The sequence below is a fragment of the Leuciscus leuciscus genome, assembly GCF_965113295.1.
Source record: "Leuciscus leuciscus genome assembly, chromosome: 15".
Taxonomy (NCBI): Eukaryota; Metazoa; Chordata; class Actinopteri; order Cypriniformes; family Leuciscidae; genus Leuciscus; species Leuciscus leuciscus.
In genome coordinates this window covers 21,543,322-21,563,941 of record NC_138739.1, presented here as the reverse complement: position 1 = coordinate 21,563,941, position 20,620 = coordinate 21,543,322, and the positions used below count along the sequence as shown (strand labels likewise).

Below are 20,620 nucleotides of genomic sequence, written 5' to 3'. Positions count from 1 at the left end.
CATCAGGAAGTGAGTGCTTCTAATTGACTTCACTTTTCTCCGTTGAAACCTATGGGGTCGCTGTGTCCAGTTTATATACTGTTTATGCTCGAAACGCCACACGCTGGTGACCTCTACTGGACAAACAGTGTAAATGCAACGAAAACTCAGCCAAAACATCCATTACAACTTTTACAAACCAATTGCAAATGTTTTATTTAAAGTGTAATATATTACATGTAACTTACAAATCACTTAATAAAATGAAATGTCTGTATAGTAGGTGTTATAGATATAACCATTGACATTTGTAACGGAGAGCAGATCACCAGTCTGCATGGTGATTTAATTAGATTAATTAATGCAGGCTAAATCTACAAAAACCCCTGTCTCGCTCTGACTCAAGCTATTCTCACATTCCAACGCACTCTCATTTACGACACCTCTGTTGTTTTGAGATTGCTCAGCGCAAGACGTGCAGCCCAAACGGCGCCGAAAAATGGTGTAAATCACCATTTTCCCTCTCACTCTACATGATCTCTTACGTCTAAACCAACAGAGACCGTCTGTTTATGGCCGGGAGAGCCTAACGCTGACCAATGAGAGCGATCCCGAAAGCAGTTTGTTGACCTGTAATCACTCTGTGGTGCCCACAATCACAAGAAATTCTGTACCTCCTTGATTTTAGATCTTAGAACTGTCATTCGCGGTATTGCCGTGTTCCACAGACCCCAACGATGCTGAATCTTTAACACAAAATATCAGAGAATGCATTGTTTGTTAAATACCAGTGTTACTAAGTTATGGACGAATTCATCGTTTCAAAACCCCGCGGAAAGGGGGGCGTATAGACCTCGAAACGTCAGGAGGTGGGCCCATACGTTGTTAAAGACGATTGGCCCACGTACGTGAGGGAGGCGTGAGTTTAGCCCTTTAAAATTTCGCGCCCCTCTCCTCTCGATGCAGTCCGCCAGAGAGAGAAAGACGACACGCCTCCTTCCCTCAAGGAAGCTTCGCTCGCTTTTATTTTCCTTTTTATTTCCAAGTCTTTTCTTAGAACTACTATTACTAAGTGATAGTCTGCTGAAACCAACCCACGAACTGACTTAAGGCTAAGATAATCTTTGCTGAGTTTTCGCTCGCTTCAAGTCGCCATAGCAACCAGAACGCTGTGACCACGTGATCCAGGGGCCTTTATCCAACACACACACCGAAGGCCGATCTTCCAAACAGAGTAACGTAGATCTTTTAAATTTGCAATCTGAAGGAAATGCTGTTTAAAGTTGTCTAAATATTACTAAGAAACGTTGGGGTTTTGTGGTGAATGACTAAAACTGTTTCTATCTCTCTCTCTAAATTCTCTTTCACACACACAAACATACACGTTCACACACACACATACTCTCACCCACGTGTGCCGAGATAAACACACTGCCACGTGCTCACGGAGCCGTCGGCAAACCCCTCTCAACATCTCACACGCTGTTTCTCTCTCTCTCTCTCTCTCTCTCTCTCTCTCTCTCTCTCTCTCTCTCTCTCTCTCTCTCTCCAATCTCTCTCCCTTCCTCTCTCTCAAACCATTTTATTTTGTTGTATTTCTGTATTACGATCGTTATATTGCCTGTTTTGTTTATGCATTTTTACTCCTGCGTGATTTAAAATAATTGTGTAATCGCTAGCTTGTTTAAATAAACTTTGTTAAATCATTTTAATTAAGTTTGCCTGTTTTGTTTCAAATTTTGAGTCCCTGAGTAGTGCATATTTTACCTTATAAGCTCTACGATTGGTTTTATTCTTAAAAGAAACCTAAATTTGTCTAAAACACGAAGATAATTATCTTCTTTGTGGCCACAAGAAAGTGTTATCTATCAGTGTTAAAGACGCCCGATTTCTGTTCCTAAATCATACATTCGGTCCGCTGGACCGGACCGGGCTGTATGATAAAAGAACCTTCTTCAACTTCTACCTCAAATTCCCCCAAATTGAGTAAATTCTACCCGTCTCTATCAGTGATTATTACAAGTAATTGTGTGATCGCTGATACAAGCCGAGGTTTTGACCTATTCCCTATTTTGAATAAATTAATTTATGGAAGCAACAGATGCATATTCACATTGATGAATATTACCGCTAATTTGAGCTGATTAATTCCCCAACACAAAGTCATTGTTGTTACATAAATATTGGGTTTTTGAATGCGGGCACTCTCATACTCAGTTTTGATACAAATTGTGCAATTTGATATTCATGTGTGATTTTTGAAAGTTTAACGTTTTTATGCGCGTTTGAATCTTGTAACGTTACTGAATAAGTCGACTCGAAAAACTGATCAAAGGGCAAAAAGCCTTAACCCACCAGTTAAGTCTGGTCGTGGAGAAAAACGTCTCGGGTGACGTATGTAACCCTCGTTCCCTGAGTAGGGAACGAGACGCTGCATCGATACTCGATACTTTGGGGAATGCCCTCGGCATGACGCGTCTGAAGTCTGTAATGGAACTATTCCAATCTTGATTGGTGCTTGTCACTCGTGACGTTGCATGTGACGGTGATCCGGAAGCTATAAAAGGGCAACGGAACATAGCCGTATCAGCTTTTAAAGGGTCGAAGCAAGTCGTTCTCAGGAGCACGAAAAGTGTGGCCGAGAGATGCAGCGTCTCGTTCCCTACTCAGGGAACGAGGGTTACATACGTAACCCGAGACGTTCCCTTTCGTAAAGGGAACTCCCGCTGCATCGATACTCGATACTTTGGGGAACGAATACCCACGCCGCCACACTGAGAGACCCTGCCCTGGTGTGAAGCAATCTGGCACACTCAAGACATGAGAACTTGTGAACCTGGTGTAGAGGACAGATCCAGACTGTAATGTTTGATGAAGGTGTGTGGGGAGGCCCAGCCAGCGGCATCACAGACCTCTTGAAGAGAAACCCCTGCTAGCAAGGCTCTAGAGGATGCCACTCCTCTGGTTGAGTGAGCTTTTATCAGGAGAGGTGAAGGCAGATTGCGCACCTCGTAAGCTGAAGAAATAGCCTCTACTATCCACTTGCTAATAGTCTGCTTGGAGACCGGGGAGCCCTTCTTGGATAACCCAAAACACACAAACAGCTGGTCCGACTTCCTCCAGCCCGAGGTCCTATGTACATAGGCCTCAAGAGCTCGGACCGGGCATAACAAGTGTAACTTAGCTTGATCAGCCGACACATGCGGTGGAGGATGAAAGGCCGGAAGGATTATAGACCGTGCCACATTTGTGGGCACCTTAGGCACGTAGCCAGGTCTAGGGTGGAGAATGGCTCTCACTCTGCCAGGAGAGAACTCGAGGCAAGAGGGAGCCACAGATAGCGCCTGCAGGTCGCCAACTCGTTTCAGGGAAGTAATAGCGAGCAGGAAGGCTACCTTAAAGGATAAAAATTTCTCAGACACCTTATCCAGGGGTTCGAAGGGTGCCAGGGATAAACCTTCGAGGACCACTGCCAGGTCCCACGTGGGGACCCTAGGCTGGATAGCAGGCCTCATCCTCCTGGCTCCACGAAGGAAACGAATTATGAGTGGGTGTGTCCCCAGCGTGCCCACCCCTAAAGGCGTGTGGAAGGCTGATATAGCCGCCACATAGACCTTAAGCGTGGACGGGGAGAGCCCGTCAGAGAAACGATTCTGGAGGAACTCCAGTACTGAAGCCACTGGGCAGTTAACTGGGTCCAACTGATGTTCTCTGCACCATAAAATAAAGATTTTCCATTTAAATGCATAAAGTTTCCTCGTGGAGGGGGCTCTAGAGTTTACAATGGTCTCAACAACCTCGGTTGAGAGACCAGAATTTATGAATTGGTCCCCCTCAGGGGCCAATCCAGTAGCTTCCTGGGCTACCGCCAAGGGTGAAATATCATGACCTTGGGCTGAAGAGGGAGGACCATCCTGATCCGGATTCACCGCGGAAGGCCTGCCAGAAGGGCCCAGATGTTTGGAAGCCATATTTGGGCCTGTCAGTACAGGGCCACTAAGAGTAAGCTGATCCCGTACTGCTGAACCCTCTTGTACTCTAGAACCCCCGGGGGCAGAACAATCGGGGAAAGTATACACAGACATGGCCTCAACCATGTCTGTATCATGATATCCAAACCCAGCAGAGCTGGAAGAGCATGGGAGAGGTGGCGCAGAAGGTGGCCGTCCACATAAAGGGGAAACAGGAGCACCTCTGACAAACCGACCTCCATCCCGGCTAAAGCCAACTTGGGGTGGAGTTCGAAATCCCCGGGCTGCAGCCCCTGCCTCGACAGGATGACTGCCCCCTCTTTGATCAGAGAGACCATCGACATAGTGTCTGTCAAAAATAGAACCTAATGGTCTCTCTGAAGTTTCCTCAGACCCTGTGTTTCCAACACAGGTACTAGGAGCAGGAACCATAACTTCCTCCCCATGATCAGAAAACGAGGGCATGTGCGCGTAACTCTGGTCATGCGGAGTGGGTTCCCTCTCGGGGAAAACCCATTGGTCCTGAGCCACTACTACAGGGCCCCCATGTACAGCAGGCCAAAGAATAGTATGTTGAACACTGCTGCCAGCGAGCCCACTCTTTAATAAGGTCACGTAGTGGTGGCCTGGCCTAGCTTGATATTCATGACTATGGTAAGGAAGATGAGTGTCTGAGCTGGAGACAATTGTGCCTGCATCATGACTATAACCTACACCGCCCCCAGGAATCGGTTTCTCTGAAGAGGCACTGGTGATTTTTCCTAGACTCTGAGCCATATTCCCTAGCACCTCACGAGACTCGAAACAACACCTCGGTGTTGAACCGTGTGCTCTAGTAGTCAATGGACAGGAATGAGGATGCCCTGAAGACTCCATGGAGCTAGGACAGTGACCATGCATTCCGAGGAGGTGCGGGGATACAATACTAGGCCGAATGGAAGAATCCGGAACTGATGTGCTTTTCCCCCAAAAGCAGATCTCGGAAACTTCCCGTGATGGGGTTAGAAGGGAATGAGGAGTTAAGGGCCTTGTGGATCTATCACGACAGACCAGTCCTCGGAGCTGGTCTGACTGACAGTCGGAATCTTGAATCTGAACCCCCTCGGAGGTTGATCCATTACCCTGAGATCCGAAACAAGGCCTTACTCCCCTTCCCTCACAGGAACTATGAAGTACCGGCTGTAGAACCCGGGCTCCCGAAACCGAGGAAGAGCTCACCTTGAGGTTTCCTTTGTTAAGAGAGACTTGACTTCCTGTTCCAAGAACCAACCCTGCTCGGGGCTGGCAGACATGTGAACCACCCTTAGTAGATAATATTTTTATATTAGCTCCGCTGTAAGCAGGACCCTCCAGGCTATATTTTGAAGACCCCTCGGGGTGTCTAAATATGCTATTATGGGGACCAGTCCCTCGAGACTGGCCTTGGCTAAAAATGTTCAAATGGTTTCGGTGACCTGAAGCAGCTAACTGGCAGGAACTAACCGAAATATGCTCTCTACAGACCTCCTGAGAGGCGGCGAACTCGACAGGGCCGCAACGTTTCCGGGCAGATACTGCGATTTGTGTTCGCTGGAAGCCGATGTGTCCCGAAGCGCCATCGGCGGCGGGAAGTAAACATCGATTTCCTAAGGGCTGTATAAGGGGGCGAGACTCCTGTACTCGCTCTCCTGGGGGAACGGCCATAAGGGTCTGCGTGTTACGACAAGACCTCTTAGTTGAAGCCATCTTAGCCCGAGAGACAGTCCTCAGACCTGTCCTCGATATAGAGGGCTTCATACGAGAATGTCTCTTCTGGCCCCAAGCCTTATACGGGGGGGCACGAGAGGAAACCTTCTCAAAATATGTTGAACTGGCGGCTGTCCCCTGAGGCTGCCCCCTGGCAGCAACCCCATGAGACCTAGATTGACAACTGGGGATAGCTGATTGTCGCTCTGCCTCCTGAAACCTTTCGACAACGGTTCTCGCCGCGTCGCCAAAGAGGCCAGAAGGTGAAAGGGGGGCATCGAGAAGGAAAGCCCTGTCCTTCTCCTCGATCCCCAAGCGATTAAGCCATAAATGTATCTCTGTGACGACTATTGCTGCCATAGAACGGCCAATAGCACGAGCCGTCTCCTTAATAATACGGAGAGATAAGTCAGCTACTCTACGAAATTCAGTAATACCGTTGAGTGAGACCTCCCAGTTATCATCCACCTCTTTGAGGAGGTCAGCCTGGTATGCCTGTAATAACCCCATCGTGTGTAGGCATGCACCGGCTCGACCCACCGCCATATAAGCTTTCCCTAACAAATTCGATGTACGAGATTTGGAGGGAAGTGTCTGAGCTATCAGGGGTGACGCAACGTCAGGGAGAAAATATTTCGCAAAATATTCCTCAACCCGAGGCATCACCCCATAACCATTCTCATTAGATTCCCTAATAGATGAGTAAATATATACATGGGGGGAAAATAATTGAGATGAACATGGATTTTCCCACGATCTCGATACCTCAGTATGAAGATCAGTGAAAAAGGGAAGGCTCTGACACAAAGATTGTGACTGGGTCTGCAGGAAGCGCTCATCCATTTTATTTTTCTTAGTCGCTTCCTGCTTATTATATGGCCATTCAACGTTTAATTTAACCACTGCCCTGGTCACAACCTCCAGCAATTCCTCAATAACGGGAATATGGGGTGGCGAATCCCCATATTTATGTGATTCAGTGTTGATAATATCTAACCCCTCGGAGCCAGATAAATCAAACGCTGTGTCTTTAACACGGTCGGAAGAAGCCGCAGCGCGGGCTTCCGAACCGTGCGCGAGACCAGTGGAGCTGGTTAATAAACACTGAGAAAGGGTCGCAACCGTCTCAGTGTTATCTGCCAGCTCCACGTGCGAATCCCATGCATACAAGCGGCGCGCTGCCTCAACAGACGCGGGGCCTGATGCACTGGAAACGCGAGCCTGATCTGATTGATCGAACAAGCTCAAACGGGAGCGGAGCTCTCTCATAGATAGCTGAAAACAGTTTGCACAGACAGCGCCCTCGAGCACTGCCCGTGCATGCTCCACTCCCAGACAAACAACACAAAACGAGTGCGTGTCACCCTCGCTCAAAGAGTCGTTTCTCTATATTCGCCATATATATATTGAGATAGACAAACAACACCAAATAAGACAATACAGTCACACAGAACGCTTGCTGAAGACAGAAAGCTGATACGGCTATGTTCCGTTGCCCTTTTATAGCTTCCGGATCACCGTCACATGCAACGTCACGAGTGACAAGCACCAATCAAGATTGGAATAGTTCCATTACAGACTTCAGACGCGTCATGCCGAGGGCATTCCCCAAAGTATCGAGTATCGATGCAGCGGGAGTTCCCTTTACGAAAGGGAACTGCAGTTAAGTTTACAGTATTGTTGCGAGTCCAAAACTAGAGGAAAAGAAACATCTCTTTTGCTTGACCGTACATGTAATTCTGTTTTAATACCTGTGTTGGAACAAAGGAGTCCATCAGGCATTGTTACCGGTATTTCTGTAAACCCCGAGAGCAAAGTAAGCTACTCCGGTCAGGAAGAATATTCTATTGTATGTCGCTAGCAACGACACGTTACGGGTTAAACCACTGGCTTCGCTAACCAGCAAAGAAACCCGCGTTATAGTTTCTGCACAGAACAGAAACAAAAGATCCGCCGTGATCTCTCAAGAATTTATTTGCAGTGTGATTTTTGTGTTTGCAAAAGGTCTGCGTGACCTTTTTAAAGAATTTATTTGCAGTGTGATTTTTGTGTTTGCAAAAGGTCTGCGTGACCTTTTTAAAGAATTTATTTGCAGTGTGATTTTTGTGTTTGTAAAAGGCCTGCACGCGTGAAATTGCGATTGCTGAAGTCAATCTTACAGGCGTGTATTGTTCTCATGTTTTAAATTTACCACCTCGTGTCTTTGTTCCGCGTAAGCGCAACACTGCCACCGCGTGGTCGACGACGGGGTAAACACCCGTCGGCCATTTCCTTCCGCCTTGATTTTTGGTGATTCAAAAAAAATTCGCAGTCGTGTATCTAAGAAGCTGTTTAAACACATATTTGCAGTTACAGCTCGCTAAGTTCGTTTAAAACAACCCTTGTATTTTGGACTGAGACATTTTATTGTGAATTTAAATTCCCAGAAAGGAAACCGGAAATTATAGAGTGTCTCAATCCAAAAGCACTGATAGTTCACCCGGAAGAGGACAGCGCCCCACGTGGCCACACCCCTCCAGGTCAACTATCCCTCTTCTCCTCAGGGTCACTATACCCTGCTGTGTTTTCCACTTTTAAATCTACATTGATGATTCTGTTTGGGTTTATTCCCATTTTTAAATAATCATTTAATAACAACTTCAATGTTATAGTGATTATTTTATTTTGTTGTTGAAATCCTTCCATTTCTAAAAAAAAAAGATTTTTTTTTTTTTTTTTGTCATTTCCAATCATCATACCCCTGAGAAAGACAGAGCCCCCTAGTGGAAGCTCCCTGTCCAAGTCAGCTTTCTACAAATTTACTCTGTTGAATTTCATTCCATAGATGCTGATTTCGAATGATTAGTTTGTAATCATTACAAAATAACTTAAGTGTTGTTTGATTGTTATAAATAACCATTCGAATTCTCTGTTAACCTGTTAAGCTGCAACGCCACTTTTGAAAAATCCCCAGAAATGACATACCCAAACTGAAACACATACAGTTCATGAACCCTTTGCACTAAAAGCACAAGTATGATCTCATTTGAAAGCTGACACCTGGTAGTTTATTGTAAATGTAGAATTAATTATTGTCATAATGAAAAAACATTTTTTAAATAGCTTCAAAGTTTTGTAAAGTTATTAGAAATTTGTTTTTATTAAACATATTCATGAAAATAAAATTGAAGTGGGCCCTGGAGCAATCTAGAAATGCACTGCAGCTAAAGCCATATGTGTGACCATGTTATATTTAAAATCTGAAAATGATAAGTCTAAAACTCTGTATTTAGTTAAATGTTTTTCAAGATCATGTCAAATTACTTTATTTTGGGCCTAGCTAGCATGTTAGCTTAGCACACCATCAATACACGACCATTTATGAGATTAAAACCATGTTTGTGCTACAAACGTACTTTATAACGCAAGTGGAGTGTTTTAAATAATCTTCTGTGATCTAATTTGGCTTCAGATAAAAAAAAAAATCAGACAGAAAATATATTTATAGAATTATGCACAATGATAAAGTCTATATCGATTAGCAATACATTATAAATATAATATATTATAAAAATACCTGGCATTGCTTGAAGAACACAGGCAAATCACATATCATTGCAATTATGTTTATTGTTTTCAAAACGTCTGTATCTGCATATTACAGCGATCTCTGTGTTAGCTTTGTGTGTAGCTGCTGCTATCAGTGACGTCCTTGAAGGTCACATGATTATGGCTCTTCTTCATGTTCCATATATGGAGTATTTTTGTGCATATAGCGCCCTCAGGCTATTGGTATGAATTGAAAACACAGCACGTCTCAGTAAGAAGCGCTCATAATGATTACATCGACGCATTTGGGTATAAATTCAATAAATATTATTCCTGTCTATAGAAATATGATGTGAATCTATGAGAATATATCAATATTTCTCCAAGTCTGCACATTTTTGAGCTAAAAGTCCTGAGGAACGTTGTTTTGTATAGCACTGTCATGACAACAGCACGGAGTTTTTTTTTCTGAATGGACCAGCTGACGCTCATAATTCATATTAAAGGGATCGATGCATTTTTTCATTTCATAACTCCTGACACAAATTAAGACATAACTGTCACTATAAGTTTCTCAGAATACAATAGTGGTCAAATACTGAAACTTGAGTCTTATATCTTTTTAATGATGTATAGTTTGTCAAAGTATAACATTTAATCTGATAGTAACTTTGAACTAAATAAATAAAAAAACGCTTCAGTGCGCCGACGCACTGGTGAGGGTTAACAGGTTAAGGTACCCCAGGATTATTTAGATTTGATTTTAAGCCAATTTTGAATTAAAAGTTTAAGTGTGTCCAACAGTTAAGGCGAATCGACGAGAGGAAGAGCACCCCCTAGAGGCTCTATTAAAACACTACAGTGGTCTACCGCACCGCTTCTCCTGTTTCCACCTACATCGAGAAACCGCTAACCTTCTTCTGTTTCACCTTTAACTGACAAGACCATACACCCTTTTTATTCGGTTTTTCCGTTTCAAGGTTGGTTTAATTTTACTTTGTGTTTTTTTTCTCTGCGAAGTTTTATTTTGTTATTATTGTTTTACCACATAACCCATTTGGTGTAAGCAAGAAATCTTAATTCACTTTAGAGTCCCTTGTTTCACTCCATGTTGTGGCTCTTATAGGCAAGAATCTCAGCACTTGCAGTGGACTAGAGGAGTCCCGGTTCGACCTCTGTGGGTGAGTCTCCCGACTGACGTTTCCGACACTGACCGTGCGGTGACCCTTGAGTTTCTCTTACCTCTGCCACGGGCGGCGGCACGCAGTGCGTGACCTCAGCAATCCGGTGCTTTGGAGTGTCAGCCATAAAAACCGACGCAAGAGTCAATTGTTGGGACCGCTGCGCAAACACTAGGCAGCCCCTGCCATCGTTCTGTGACGCACCCACCTTTGCATTGCGTTTGGTTGGTTGATATCTCCGGAACTACTAGGATTGTGTTAAAAGTCACCCTGTTTGAGGGGTCGTGTCCGTGAGCAGAGTAACGGAGAATCCAAGGTCACGGCGGGTAGGTGTTCGGGGCGCCAGGAAGGTTGACCGCGCTCAGAGAGGGCCGGCCGGGGCGACCTCCGTCCATTTCAGGTAAGACTAAATCATTTGAAAAAAAAAAAGAAAACTCTGCCTCCCACTATAAGCCACATAATCTTAAATATCTCCCCCAAGGCACATCCTTTGTGCTATTAGTGTCCAAATTACAGCTCAGATCAAATCACTGATATTTTTGTTTTTGTTTTTGTGTTCAATTTCTGTTTCTTCCTTCCCTTTAAATCCTCGCCTACTCGTGCCTTGCATGTTCTGTGGTAACTTGTTTTTCAGTGCACCAACGAGACCCCAAAAAGCTAAGTAATAGAGGGACAACTGAACAGTCCCTATTCCGGGTCCTATACTGACCCGCCTAACTGTCTAAAGTCAGTTAGCCCAAAAGTTCTATAGACGGCATACCGCCCTATAGTTCATTAGCTTCACGACACGATTGCATTGGCCCTTCTTGTGTGTGTGTGTGTTGTGTTTCCTCTCGCCTACAGTGAGTCAACATGTCGCGCTCATCCAGCCCTGCAGCTCACTGGAGTAGCCTGGAGGCGTGGTTGTCCGCCATGACTACCGGCTGCCTATCCAAAGACTTCGGTGACCCAAAACTCCTGACCCAACAGGAACTGGACGCCAACGTGGACCAGATCATGTCCCAGGACCCCACGCAGGCCTACAGTTCAAAAGAATGGAGTCGCCTCATCGGGAGTCTCTCTCACTACCTGGTGTCCCAGGCACGTCTGCTGGAGGAGGACAAAGCCCAGCTGGAAAAGGACACCGCTGGACTAAAGACTCAGCTAAAGGAGGCCTGCAAACAAAAGGAGCTGGCACAACAACAACGGGACGAGCTACTTCTGGGAACTGAGGAGGAAACACACCCGGAACTACAACAGGAAGTGGAAAGGCTACAACAGGAAGTGGAAAGACTACAACAGGAAGTGGAAAGGCTACAGCAGGCCCTGGAGGACCTGCGTCTGGACACGGACAGGACAGTGGAGGCGGAGAAACAGACCACGGCTGCCCTCAATTCCAAGCTGCTACGTGGAGAAGATCTGCTAGCAAGAGCACACACAGAATTAAAGGACAGAGACGCTAGAGTCAAAGTTTGTGAAACATTTTTGCAGAAAGCCCAAGCTGAAATTGACGAGCTCATCCAACAAAGACATGATCTTAAGGACGAGCTGGACACGGTCCACCGTGAACTCAAACATGTGTACGACCTACAAGATAAGCGGGAGGGGGAGACACACATCACCCCGTCTCTCCTTACCCGCGAACCTGCACTTCACAGCCGAACTCTTAAAGCTAAAGAAGAAGAGGAAAGCCCACGTCCTGACACTATCTCACCTGCCAGCCCCGTCCCGGAAAGACGAGCCACCAGTCATCGCACAGCCTCTAAAGAACTGGACAAGCTGGCAAGAAACATCCCTACATTCAACCCAAATCCAGCAGGTGGCAACGACGTGCACTCTTATTTAACCGATATTGAATTTCACTTGCAAACTGTGGACAATGTCACGACTTGGGACAAGTTATATCTCCTTCGGATCACTTCTGGGCGCATCGTGAGAAGTTTCCTAGATCGCCAGCCAGAATCTGTTAAAACGAATTATCCACAATTACGACAAGCCCTGATCCGTGAATTCTCTGATCCAGAGTCGGACCAAGGCATCCTGGCGGCGATGGACCTTAAACAAGCTCGTTTGGAAACGCCGCAAGCCTACTACGAACGTCTGCGGCTCGCCTACTTCGGACCGAGGAATGAGGCACACATGGAAGAGGACGTGAGTTTCAAAACGCTTTTTCTGCGGAATCTCCACCCAAGTCAAAGTGCGCACCTGGGCGTTCTAGTCTGTCCACGGACCCTGTCAATTCAACAGTTACGTGACCTGGCCCACAAAGCGTACGTAAAACAAAAGACTGTGTCTGAAAAACCTGTAAAATACCCCACAGTGTGCGTCGTCTCTGGGCCCAGTCCAGAACTTGCCCTGGAAGGTGCACAGCCTACCAACTACGAACCCAGCAACAAACAGTCCCGACCGTTCCAAGCCGGCAGAGGACAGCGAAACCGGGGTGGTGTCCGCCCAAGGCCGCAAAATGATCGTTTCGGGGGATCCTGGGACCGGCATCGCTTCCCCCACAACCAAAAGGGCGGAGGCAGCTGGGAGGCCGACCAACACCCCAGAAAGGGCCGACCCCGATCTCCCCGAAACACAAGCCCAGATAAACGGCCAAGGGACCCCCCTCGACATGACGACGGTAAACCCAAAGTGGAGCCCACATCCGACAGAAACAGTACAGCCACGCCCGAAGAAGCAGAACTCCTCAGAGCCCTGATAAAGCTCGTCCAAAGGAAACCTCACAAGGAAGACAAAGATAAACCGGACACCGCATGACTAACCCACAGGCCTGGAACCAATGCTCCTCACGCTGACAGCCCACCTGACACTGTTGTTAAACCCCAGACTATTGAACTCGCTGTCACATCAACAAGTGACAGCTCCACTCACTCCCTCAAGCTGACATCCCCTCAAAACACTGCTGTCAAACCACAGACTAGCACACCAGCTGTCACATTACCAAATGACAGCTCCACTCACTCCCTCAAGCTGACAGCCCCTCAAAACACCGCTGTCAAACCACAGACTAGCACACCAGCTGTCACATTACCAAATGACAGCTCCACTCACTCCCTCAAGCTGACAGCCCCTCAAAACACTGCTGTCAAACCACAGACTATCACACCAGCTGTCACATTACCAAATGACAGCTCCACTCACTCCCTCAAGCTGACAGCCCCGCAAAACACTGCTGTCAAACCAAAGACTATCAAACTCGCTGCTGCATCACCAAATGACAGCTCAACTCACTCCCTCCAGCTGACAAAAACACTTCCTGCAAAAGACTGCAGCAGCTCTCACAACAAATTGCCAGACAGCGCCGTCCTAGTGATCTGCACCAACAACGAGACACTAGAGACCTACCCTCACTGCTTGTCAATCAACACACAAGAACCCATGCCACAACTCCTGGGCAACCTCATTGAGAGAGGAGTGGCACGAAAACTGTACTTATCCATCACCTTAGAAAAGGAAATGCAGCTCGAAGCCCTGGTGGACACAGGCTCTGATCTCACGCTAATTTCTGCTCAACTATTTCAAAAACTCAAGTTTGAAGCGCAAAGACAAAACCGAACTCTTAAATTCCACACTTGTGAGCTGAACGTGCAGTCATACAGTCAGAACGACATCCAGCTAAGGAACTTAGCTCCCATTCACCTGGCAATCGGTCCTATGAGCATAGTCCACCCTGTCTATATTTCCCCTATGAACACTTATCAATTTCTCATAGGCAAGGACCTGCTGGAACGCTTTGAACCCTTGTTGGATTTCAAGCATCTACAGATTTGGGCTCAGGTGCGCGAACCCCTCCCCCTCCAGCCGCACAAATCCATTGAGCCAGAATGCCAGGCCACAGGGATCGTGGAAATTCCCTCAGCCAGACATGAGGATGAAATCCCCACAGCTGTTCAGGGTTCAAGTTCGCTACTCTGCACGTTCAGAACAACGCCAGACTCCGATAATTACTGCCCCCAGGTTAAAACTCCCCTGCAGCTGCAGGACGTAACCGCAACAGACATTATCCTGGCACTATGGGCAGACAACTCGGCTATGAGCTTGTCACTCTTCAATGCAATTCTTGAAAAGACTCCAGACCTGCCCTACACCTGTAAACGCACCCGTTTCCCTTTGAACCCCGAACCAACCTCATTGACATCTGCCAAAGGAATCTGTGCCTTGAACTTGACATGGAATCACCGGCACTTGACCCATTACTTCCTGATCCTGGAAGACCCAGCTCACGACGTCTACATTGGAGCAGACATCTTGATTCGCCTCAAGGCTCATGTGGACATGTTTAATGAGGTTGTATGGGCTCCATTGATTTCACAGCCACCTGTTCCCATCAGTCATGACAATCTACTGTCAGGTCAGACCATCCCTGAAGTCTGCACCCTCATCAATGAACAAGGAACAATCGTACCTGCTTACACGAAAGGAGTCGCCGTGCGGCTCAACCTGCGACAGGGCCAAACCCTAAACCACACACTGGCTTTCTTCCAACCTTCACCTGAATGTATAGAACTCGGACTCACCCTCGAAGCCACACCCCTCACTGAAGTGTCATCTCGGGTAGTCTACATTCTGTTCAACAACTGCACAGCAGCTGACATCAGCATCCCCAAAGCCTACCGACTGGGATGGCTAGTCAGTAGTGACTTTCATGACTTTGAACTGATACTACCCGTAATAGGGCCCATTCCACCTGCACTGATACCTGAGGGACATACTGACAATACCTTGTTCACAGCACCCTTCCAATTCATTGCCATCACATCTGTCATGTCGGTAGCCAAACACCGTGTGTGCAGAACAGAGCTGACAGAGGATCAACACCTCACAGTGTACACAGTCTCCCACCAGCCCGTCAGTGAAGCTGACGCACCTGCCATGCCGGTTGAAACCAACCCGACTGATGACAAACCAACAGAGGAACCATACCAAGGTTTCGAATTGCAAGTGCAACAAATTCTACAAGATGCTGATGCCCTCCAGGATGATGCAGACCGCCAAAGACTAAAACAAGTCCTGTACAAGTTCAAAGAATCATTTGCGAAAGACTCTTTAGACTGTGGTCTGACGGACCTCCACACAGTGCGTATCCCCACGCACCCTGAGGCTCCGCCCACCTTTGTCAAGCAATACAAGATTCCCATCGCCTCACACGAACCGGTGCGGGAAATCATCGAATCAATGCTTGAGAAAAATGTCATTCGAGCCTGCAATAGCACCTACTCTGCGCCACTATGGCCTGTTCTCAAGCCTAATGGAAAATGGAGACCAACCATTGACTATCGCAAACTAAATCAACAGGTGCCATTGTCACGATGGCCCATGACTCAGCTGGAACAGGAAATCCCACAAATCAGAGGAGCCACCATCTTCTCTACACTCGATGTGGCCTCTGGATTCTGGACCATTCCAGTACACCCTGATGACCAACACAAGCTGGCATTCACGTTTGGCAACCGACAGTACACCTTCAACAGGTGTCCGTTCGGGTATGCCAACTCACCAGCTGAGTTCAACATCTTCCTAAACAAAGCCTGCCCAGACGCCAGGATGAGAGGTAACCTGATTTACGTCGACGATGTGCTTATGAAAAGCACGACGGTGGCAGACCACCTAAAAGAAATTGACTATGTTTTAAACCAGTTATCTGCTGCCGGCGCCAAGATAGCCCTCCACAAGGGGCAATGGTGTAAAAGCAAGGTCAATTACGTTGGCTTGCTCATTGGACCACATGGCATTGAACCACAATCAAACCGTATTCATGCCATTCAAAACATCAAGCCTCCCACTAACGTCTCAGAACTTCGAAGCTTTCTAGGAGTTTGCAACTACTCCCGACAGTTCATCGAAAACTACTCAGACATCGCCAGGCCTCTAACGACTTTATTGAAAAAGAACTGCCCTTTCGTCGGGTCAGATGCTCAAGAACACGCTATGGTAGAACTTAAAAGACATTTATGCACAGCTCCATGCCTTGCTTACCCTGATCCACATAAAGAATTCCACCTGGAAGCTGGGTTTTCAAACCAATGTCTCAGTGCTGGCCTATACCAACAACATGACCAGGACAAAAAGGTAGTCGCATATGCCAGCAAGACACTTCTCCCTCCAGAATGTAAATTCTCAGACTGCGAGAAAGCGTTACTCTGTACAGTGTGGGCTATTCAGCGCTTCTCCAACTACATTGGTGCACAGAAAGTCATCATAGAAACATGCCACCAGCCCGTCATGTTCCTCAATAGCCAGCGAATCTGCGACGGCGTTGTCACCAATTCACGCATTGCTACATGGCTAATGGCTCTCCAAGGATGAAACGTCGAGGCAAGATATGCACAAAACCACAAATCCGCTCTAGGTAACGGCCTGGCGGCCTGTCAAAACTGCTCTGACAACTCTCCTGCTGCAACGCTGAATACACCTGAGCCCCAACAACCACCACTGACCTGCCACAGGTACTTTGACAAGAATGCGTGCGAAAGCATGCCCACAGCTTATGTTGACGGATGCTCCTACAACAGCGAGGGCATCCTAAAAGCAGGTGCAGGGGTACTGTGGGTAAACGACCACCCATGCCCACCACAACACTTCAAGCTAGGCCCCAAGTCGTCACAGTATGCAGAAATAGCAGCAATTCTCATAACTCTGCAAATCGCAGCATCAAACAACATCAAAGAACTTCTCATCTGCACAGACTCTAACTATGCCAGACTCAGTTTTGTATGCCATCTCCAGACCTGGAAACAGAATGGTTTCAAAACTGCTAACAACAAGCCTGTCAAGCACCAACACCTGTTCCAGGAATGTGATAACATCACAACGACACACGATCTCGCCGTGTACTGGAAAAAGGTAAAAGGACACTCCAAACTCCCAGGCCAAGACAAAGACTTTAATGACCACACTGACGCCCTCGCCAAAGCGGGCGCCCTACACGGTGAACCGTGGAATTCCCCGAAACCCTCACCCACCCCCGATGTAGCAGTGCTAACCAGAAGCAAGAAACCATCACCTGCTACTGCACCTGCTTCGCAGATGCTGTCACTGACCCCACAAATTTCCAATAACGACCTTGCAGAAATGCAAGCCTCAGACACTGCCATAAAGACTATGATTCTCCACCTCAAAGACCCCTCCCCCAACCCAATCGCCCCATCTGACATCACTGATAACACAGATCTCAGACACCTACACAACAGCAGACACATGCTGCGTGTGCGGGACGACATTTTATGGTTTGTCACCGATGACACCACTTCGCCCAAGCTCGTTGTGCCCCGATGTCAAAGGGGGGAGATGATAAACCACGCCCACAACGCACCATACGCGGGGCACCACGGTACCAGAGCCACGTATGAGACACTTAGACAAGTGGCATACTGGCCAGGTATGCAGCAGGATGTGGCAGAGTATGTGAGAGAATGCCTGGTCTGTTGTCAGTTTCACCCTACAAACCTGACTCACAGAGCCCCGTTGCAACGCAGAGGAATCACATTTCCCTGGTCAGATCTCCAAATTGATTGGGTGGGACCGCTGCCCAGAACGAGCAGAGGTAACAAATACTTTCTCACGGTGGTATGCCAGTTTACCAAATGGGTAGAGTGTCTGCCAGCACCTAACGACACTGCCCAAACAACGGCATATCTCCTGATGAACCACATCTTCTCCCGATTTGGCCTACCGCTCAGAGTCAATTCTGACCGAGGAACTCATTTCACCGCAGATATCATGCAAAAGATCTGGAGAATTCTAGGGGTACAAGCTAAACTTCACATCAGTCACCATCCGATCTCATCCGGACAGGTAGAAAGGTCTAACCGAACGGTGGTCGCCATGTTGAGAAAATATGTGTCGGCTAACCAGAAAGACTGGGATGCGAAACTTCCCCTGGTGCTGATGGCTATCCGAGCCACACCGCAGGAATCCACCAGAGTGGCTCCATTTGAACTCATGACTGGGAGGCAGATGACTCTGCCCTTACACCTGTTGTACCAACCAGGAGACAACAACCTCGTCACCGCCTATACTACGTCCCAATATCTGGACGAGCTCCATAGACACTTGAAAACAACTTTCGCTTTCGCTCAGCAACACCTGAAGACTAGCGCTGAAGGCCAGAAAGCCTTTTACGACAAAAAGGCATCACACCAAGAACTCAGTGTGGGCGACAAAGTCCTGTACTACAGTTTCGCCTTGCCACCCAAGCAACTGTCAAAAAAGTTTCTGCCTCACTGGACTGGACCACATGAAATTGTGAACAAACTCTCTCCTGTAGCATACCAGATCCAGCTTAAACGGGGACCAAGAGAACCCGTTCTCAAATGGGTCCACCGAAATCAAATTAGAAGATATGTGGCCCGTAGTAGGGACAGACAAGAAGAGGCCAATACAAACTAAACTCAACCGCCGTCCTTACAGGAAAAGAAGACTGTTCCATCCCCCGGGACAACCCTTGCTGATCTGTGCCTTCTTTCTTTCCCCTTTTCATCCACACCTCTCTCTCTCTTGCCTGTAACAGGATGCTGCTGTGGATTGCCATCATGTGCCTTCAGTCGACCAGAGGCCAGCCACCACCCGATGTCATCTCACCAGGGCCAGCCTCGGGAATTGTGTTGAGAGAGCAGCCTGGACTGCTTATCACAAATTGCCGAACCCACACACAGAAAGTGTACGTGCGACTCGACCCTCGAAACGTCTACCGTGCGCACTACCCGAGATCCGCCACCCACTACAGTTGGGCGGGGGCCAGATGGACAGAAACCGCCCTCGACCATGCTGAAGCTGACATCGTACACATGTTGAACCAACTTGAAAAGGTGACTCTCACCCAGGCCGAACTGAGTGGACACAACAGACGGTCCAAAAGGTTCCTCGGAGCCCTACTCGGAGCAGCTGCCGCTGTGGGCACGCTGTTCAACATCGGGATGTCTAGCGTCAACGCCGTGAACATCGCCACGGTACGAAGACATGTGACAGAAATCCAGACGGAACTCCCACAGCTGAAAGACCAACTCACCACGCAAAGCGCATCCCTAACCACCATAGGCAAAACCCTGAGAGGTACCGTCACCATCCTTAACACACATAGCGTCATGTTGAACCAAACTTTGAACTCAATGAGACAGATGTTCACAGTCTTCCAGAATGACTTTGCCCAAACTCAGTTGGTCACCGCATTGATGTCCGACATGCTCAGAGAAGTGAGCTCCTCCATGGACAACCTAGCCATGGGAAGGATCCCGCCTTACCTAATACCCCTGAGTCTCGTACAAACCGTGCTGGCTTCCGCCACCACCGCACCCACGGATCCGATACAAACCCATCTTGCCTACTCTTTAGGTAGCGCCATTCCACTGTACGTTGACCCGGCACAGCGGGAGGTGGGCTTCCTCCTCAATCTGCCAATCATCGAATCAAGCCGAATCTACCGTCTTAAAGACATTGTCAACATCGGATTCTGGCAACGGGACACTCAGTTTAAAGTACGGACTCCCGACGTGGTAGCGTACCATGACAGCGACCCACAACTGTACCTAGCACCTAACCTACACATGTGCACCCGCACGAAAGACATTCACTATCTCTGTCCCAGCAAACCTTTCCTCAGAGATAACACCGATGGGATCTGCGGCCTCCAACAACTAGCCAACGACGCACGTTGTCCGGCCGATGCGAAACCTCGCAACCAGGTCACCGAGACGCAAGCTGAGATCGTAGGAAACCGATGGCTCGTGAACACTCCAGTACGGTCAGCGACACTGACCTATGACCAACACGACACTGCTACACGTGTCAACCTGCTCAACCAAAGCATGTGGATTCAAGTCCCACGAGGAGCCATCCTCCACCTAGATGACCTGGCCTTGTACCACCTCCCAAGTGAAGAGTACCAAGCCGAGCTAGAAATTCCGTCTTTCTTCAAGAACCGCAATTTCACTCTAGATCCCGAACTGGAAGATTGGATTGAAAAAGGAGGGCCACAAGTCATCGACATAGCTCCCCTGGACTCAGCCCTCCAAGCATTGTCTCGACTACCCATCCTGAACACTTCACCTGTGGTGCAAACATGGACAGCCGCCGATACCGCACTATGCATTACCAGCATCCTCGGACACGCCCTAGCTTTGGGTTTGGCCTATATCCTGTACAGAAGGATCAACGCAATTCGAACCTCCACAGCCAAGCTCACAGAGGCAGTCTCCATCGGCTTCAGGAGAAACCTCCGGAAGGATGACTCCCCACTAGAGCAAGCTGAAGACC

The 20,620-nt window shown here is 47.7% G+C and overlaps 3 protein-coding genes across 5 annotated transcripts in view; all 3 read right to left on the bottom strand.

Annotated features, from left to right (window-relative positions):
- Positions 1-20,620, bottom strand: part of LOC309475638 (CD48 antigen-like) — a 97,380-nt gene that overhangs the window by 58,837 nt on the left and 17,923 nt on the right. The gene's annotated exons all lie outside the window — the stretch shown is intronic.
- The window catches only part of LOC309475633 (uncharacterized protein), an 80,652-nt gene that overhangs the window by 51,498 nt on the left and 8,534 nt on the right, over positions 1-20,620 (bottom strand). The gene's annotated exons all lie outside the window — the stretch shown is intronic.
- Positions 2,525-7,037, bottom strand: LOC309475589 (uncharacterized protein). Its single transcript, XM_082138407.1, has 2 exons — positions 6,036-7,037; positions 2,525-5,969 (listed from the first exon to the last, which is right to left on the bottom strand). The coding sequence occupies exons 1-2, from the start codon at positions 6,942-6,944 to the stop codon at positions 2,793-2,795; spliced, it is 4,086 nt and encodes a 1,361-aa protein (XP_081994533.1). The 5' UTR covers positions 6,945-7,037; the 3' UTR covers positions 2,525-2,792.

What these genes read in the sequence shown, in the direction of transcription:
- LOC309475589 (XM_082138407.1), bottom strand. Translation starts at nt 6,944, where the DNA reads ATGAGAGAGCTCCGCTCCCGTTTGAGCTTGTTCGATCAATCAGATCAG. An exon ending in CTCGTGCTATTGGCCGTTCT is followed by an intron (nt 5,970 to 6,035) that starts ATGGCAGCAATA and finishes GAGGAGAAGGAC; the next exon opens with AGGGCTTTCCTTCTCGATGC.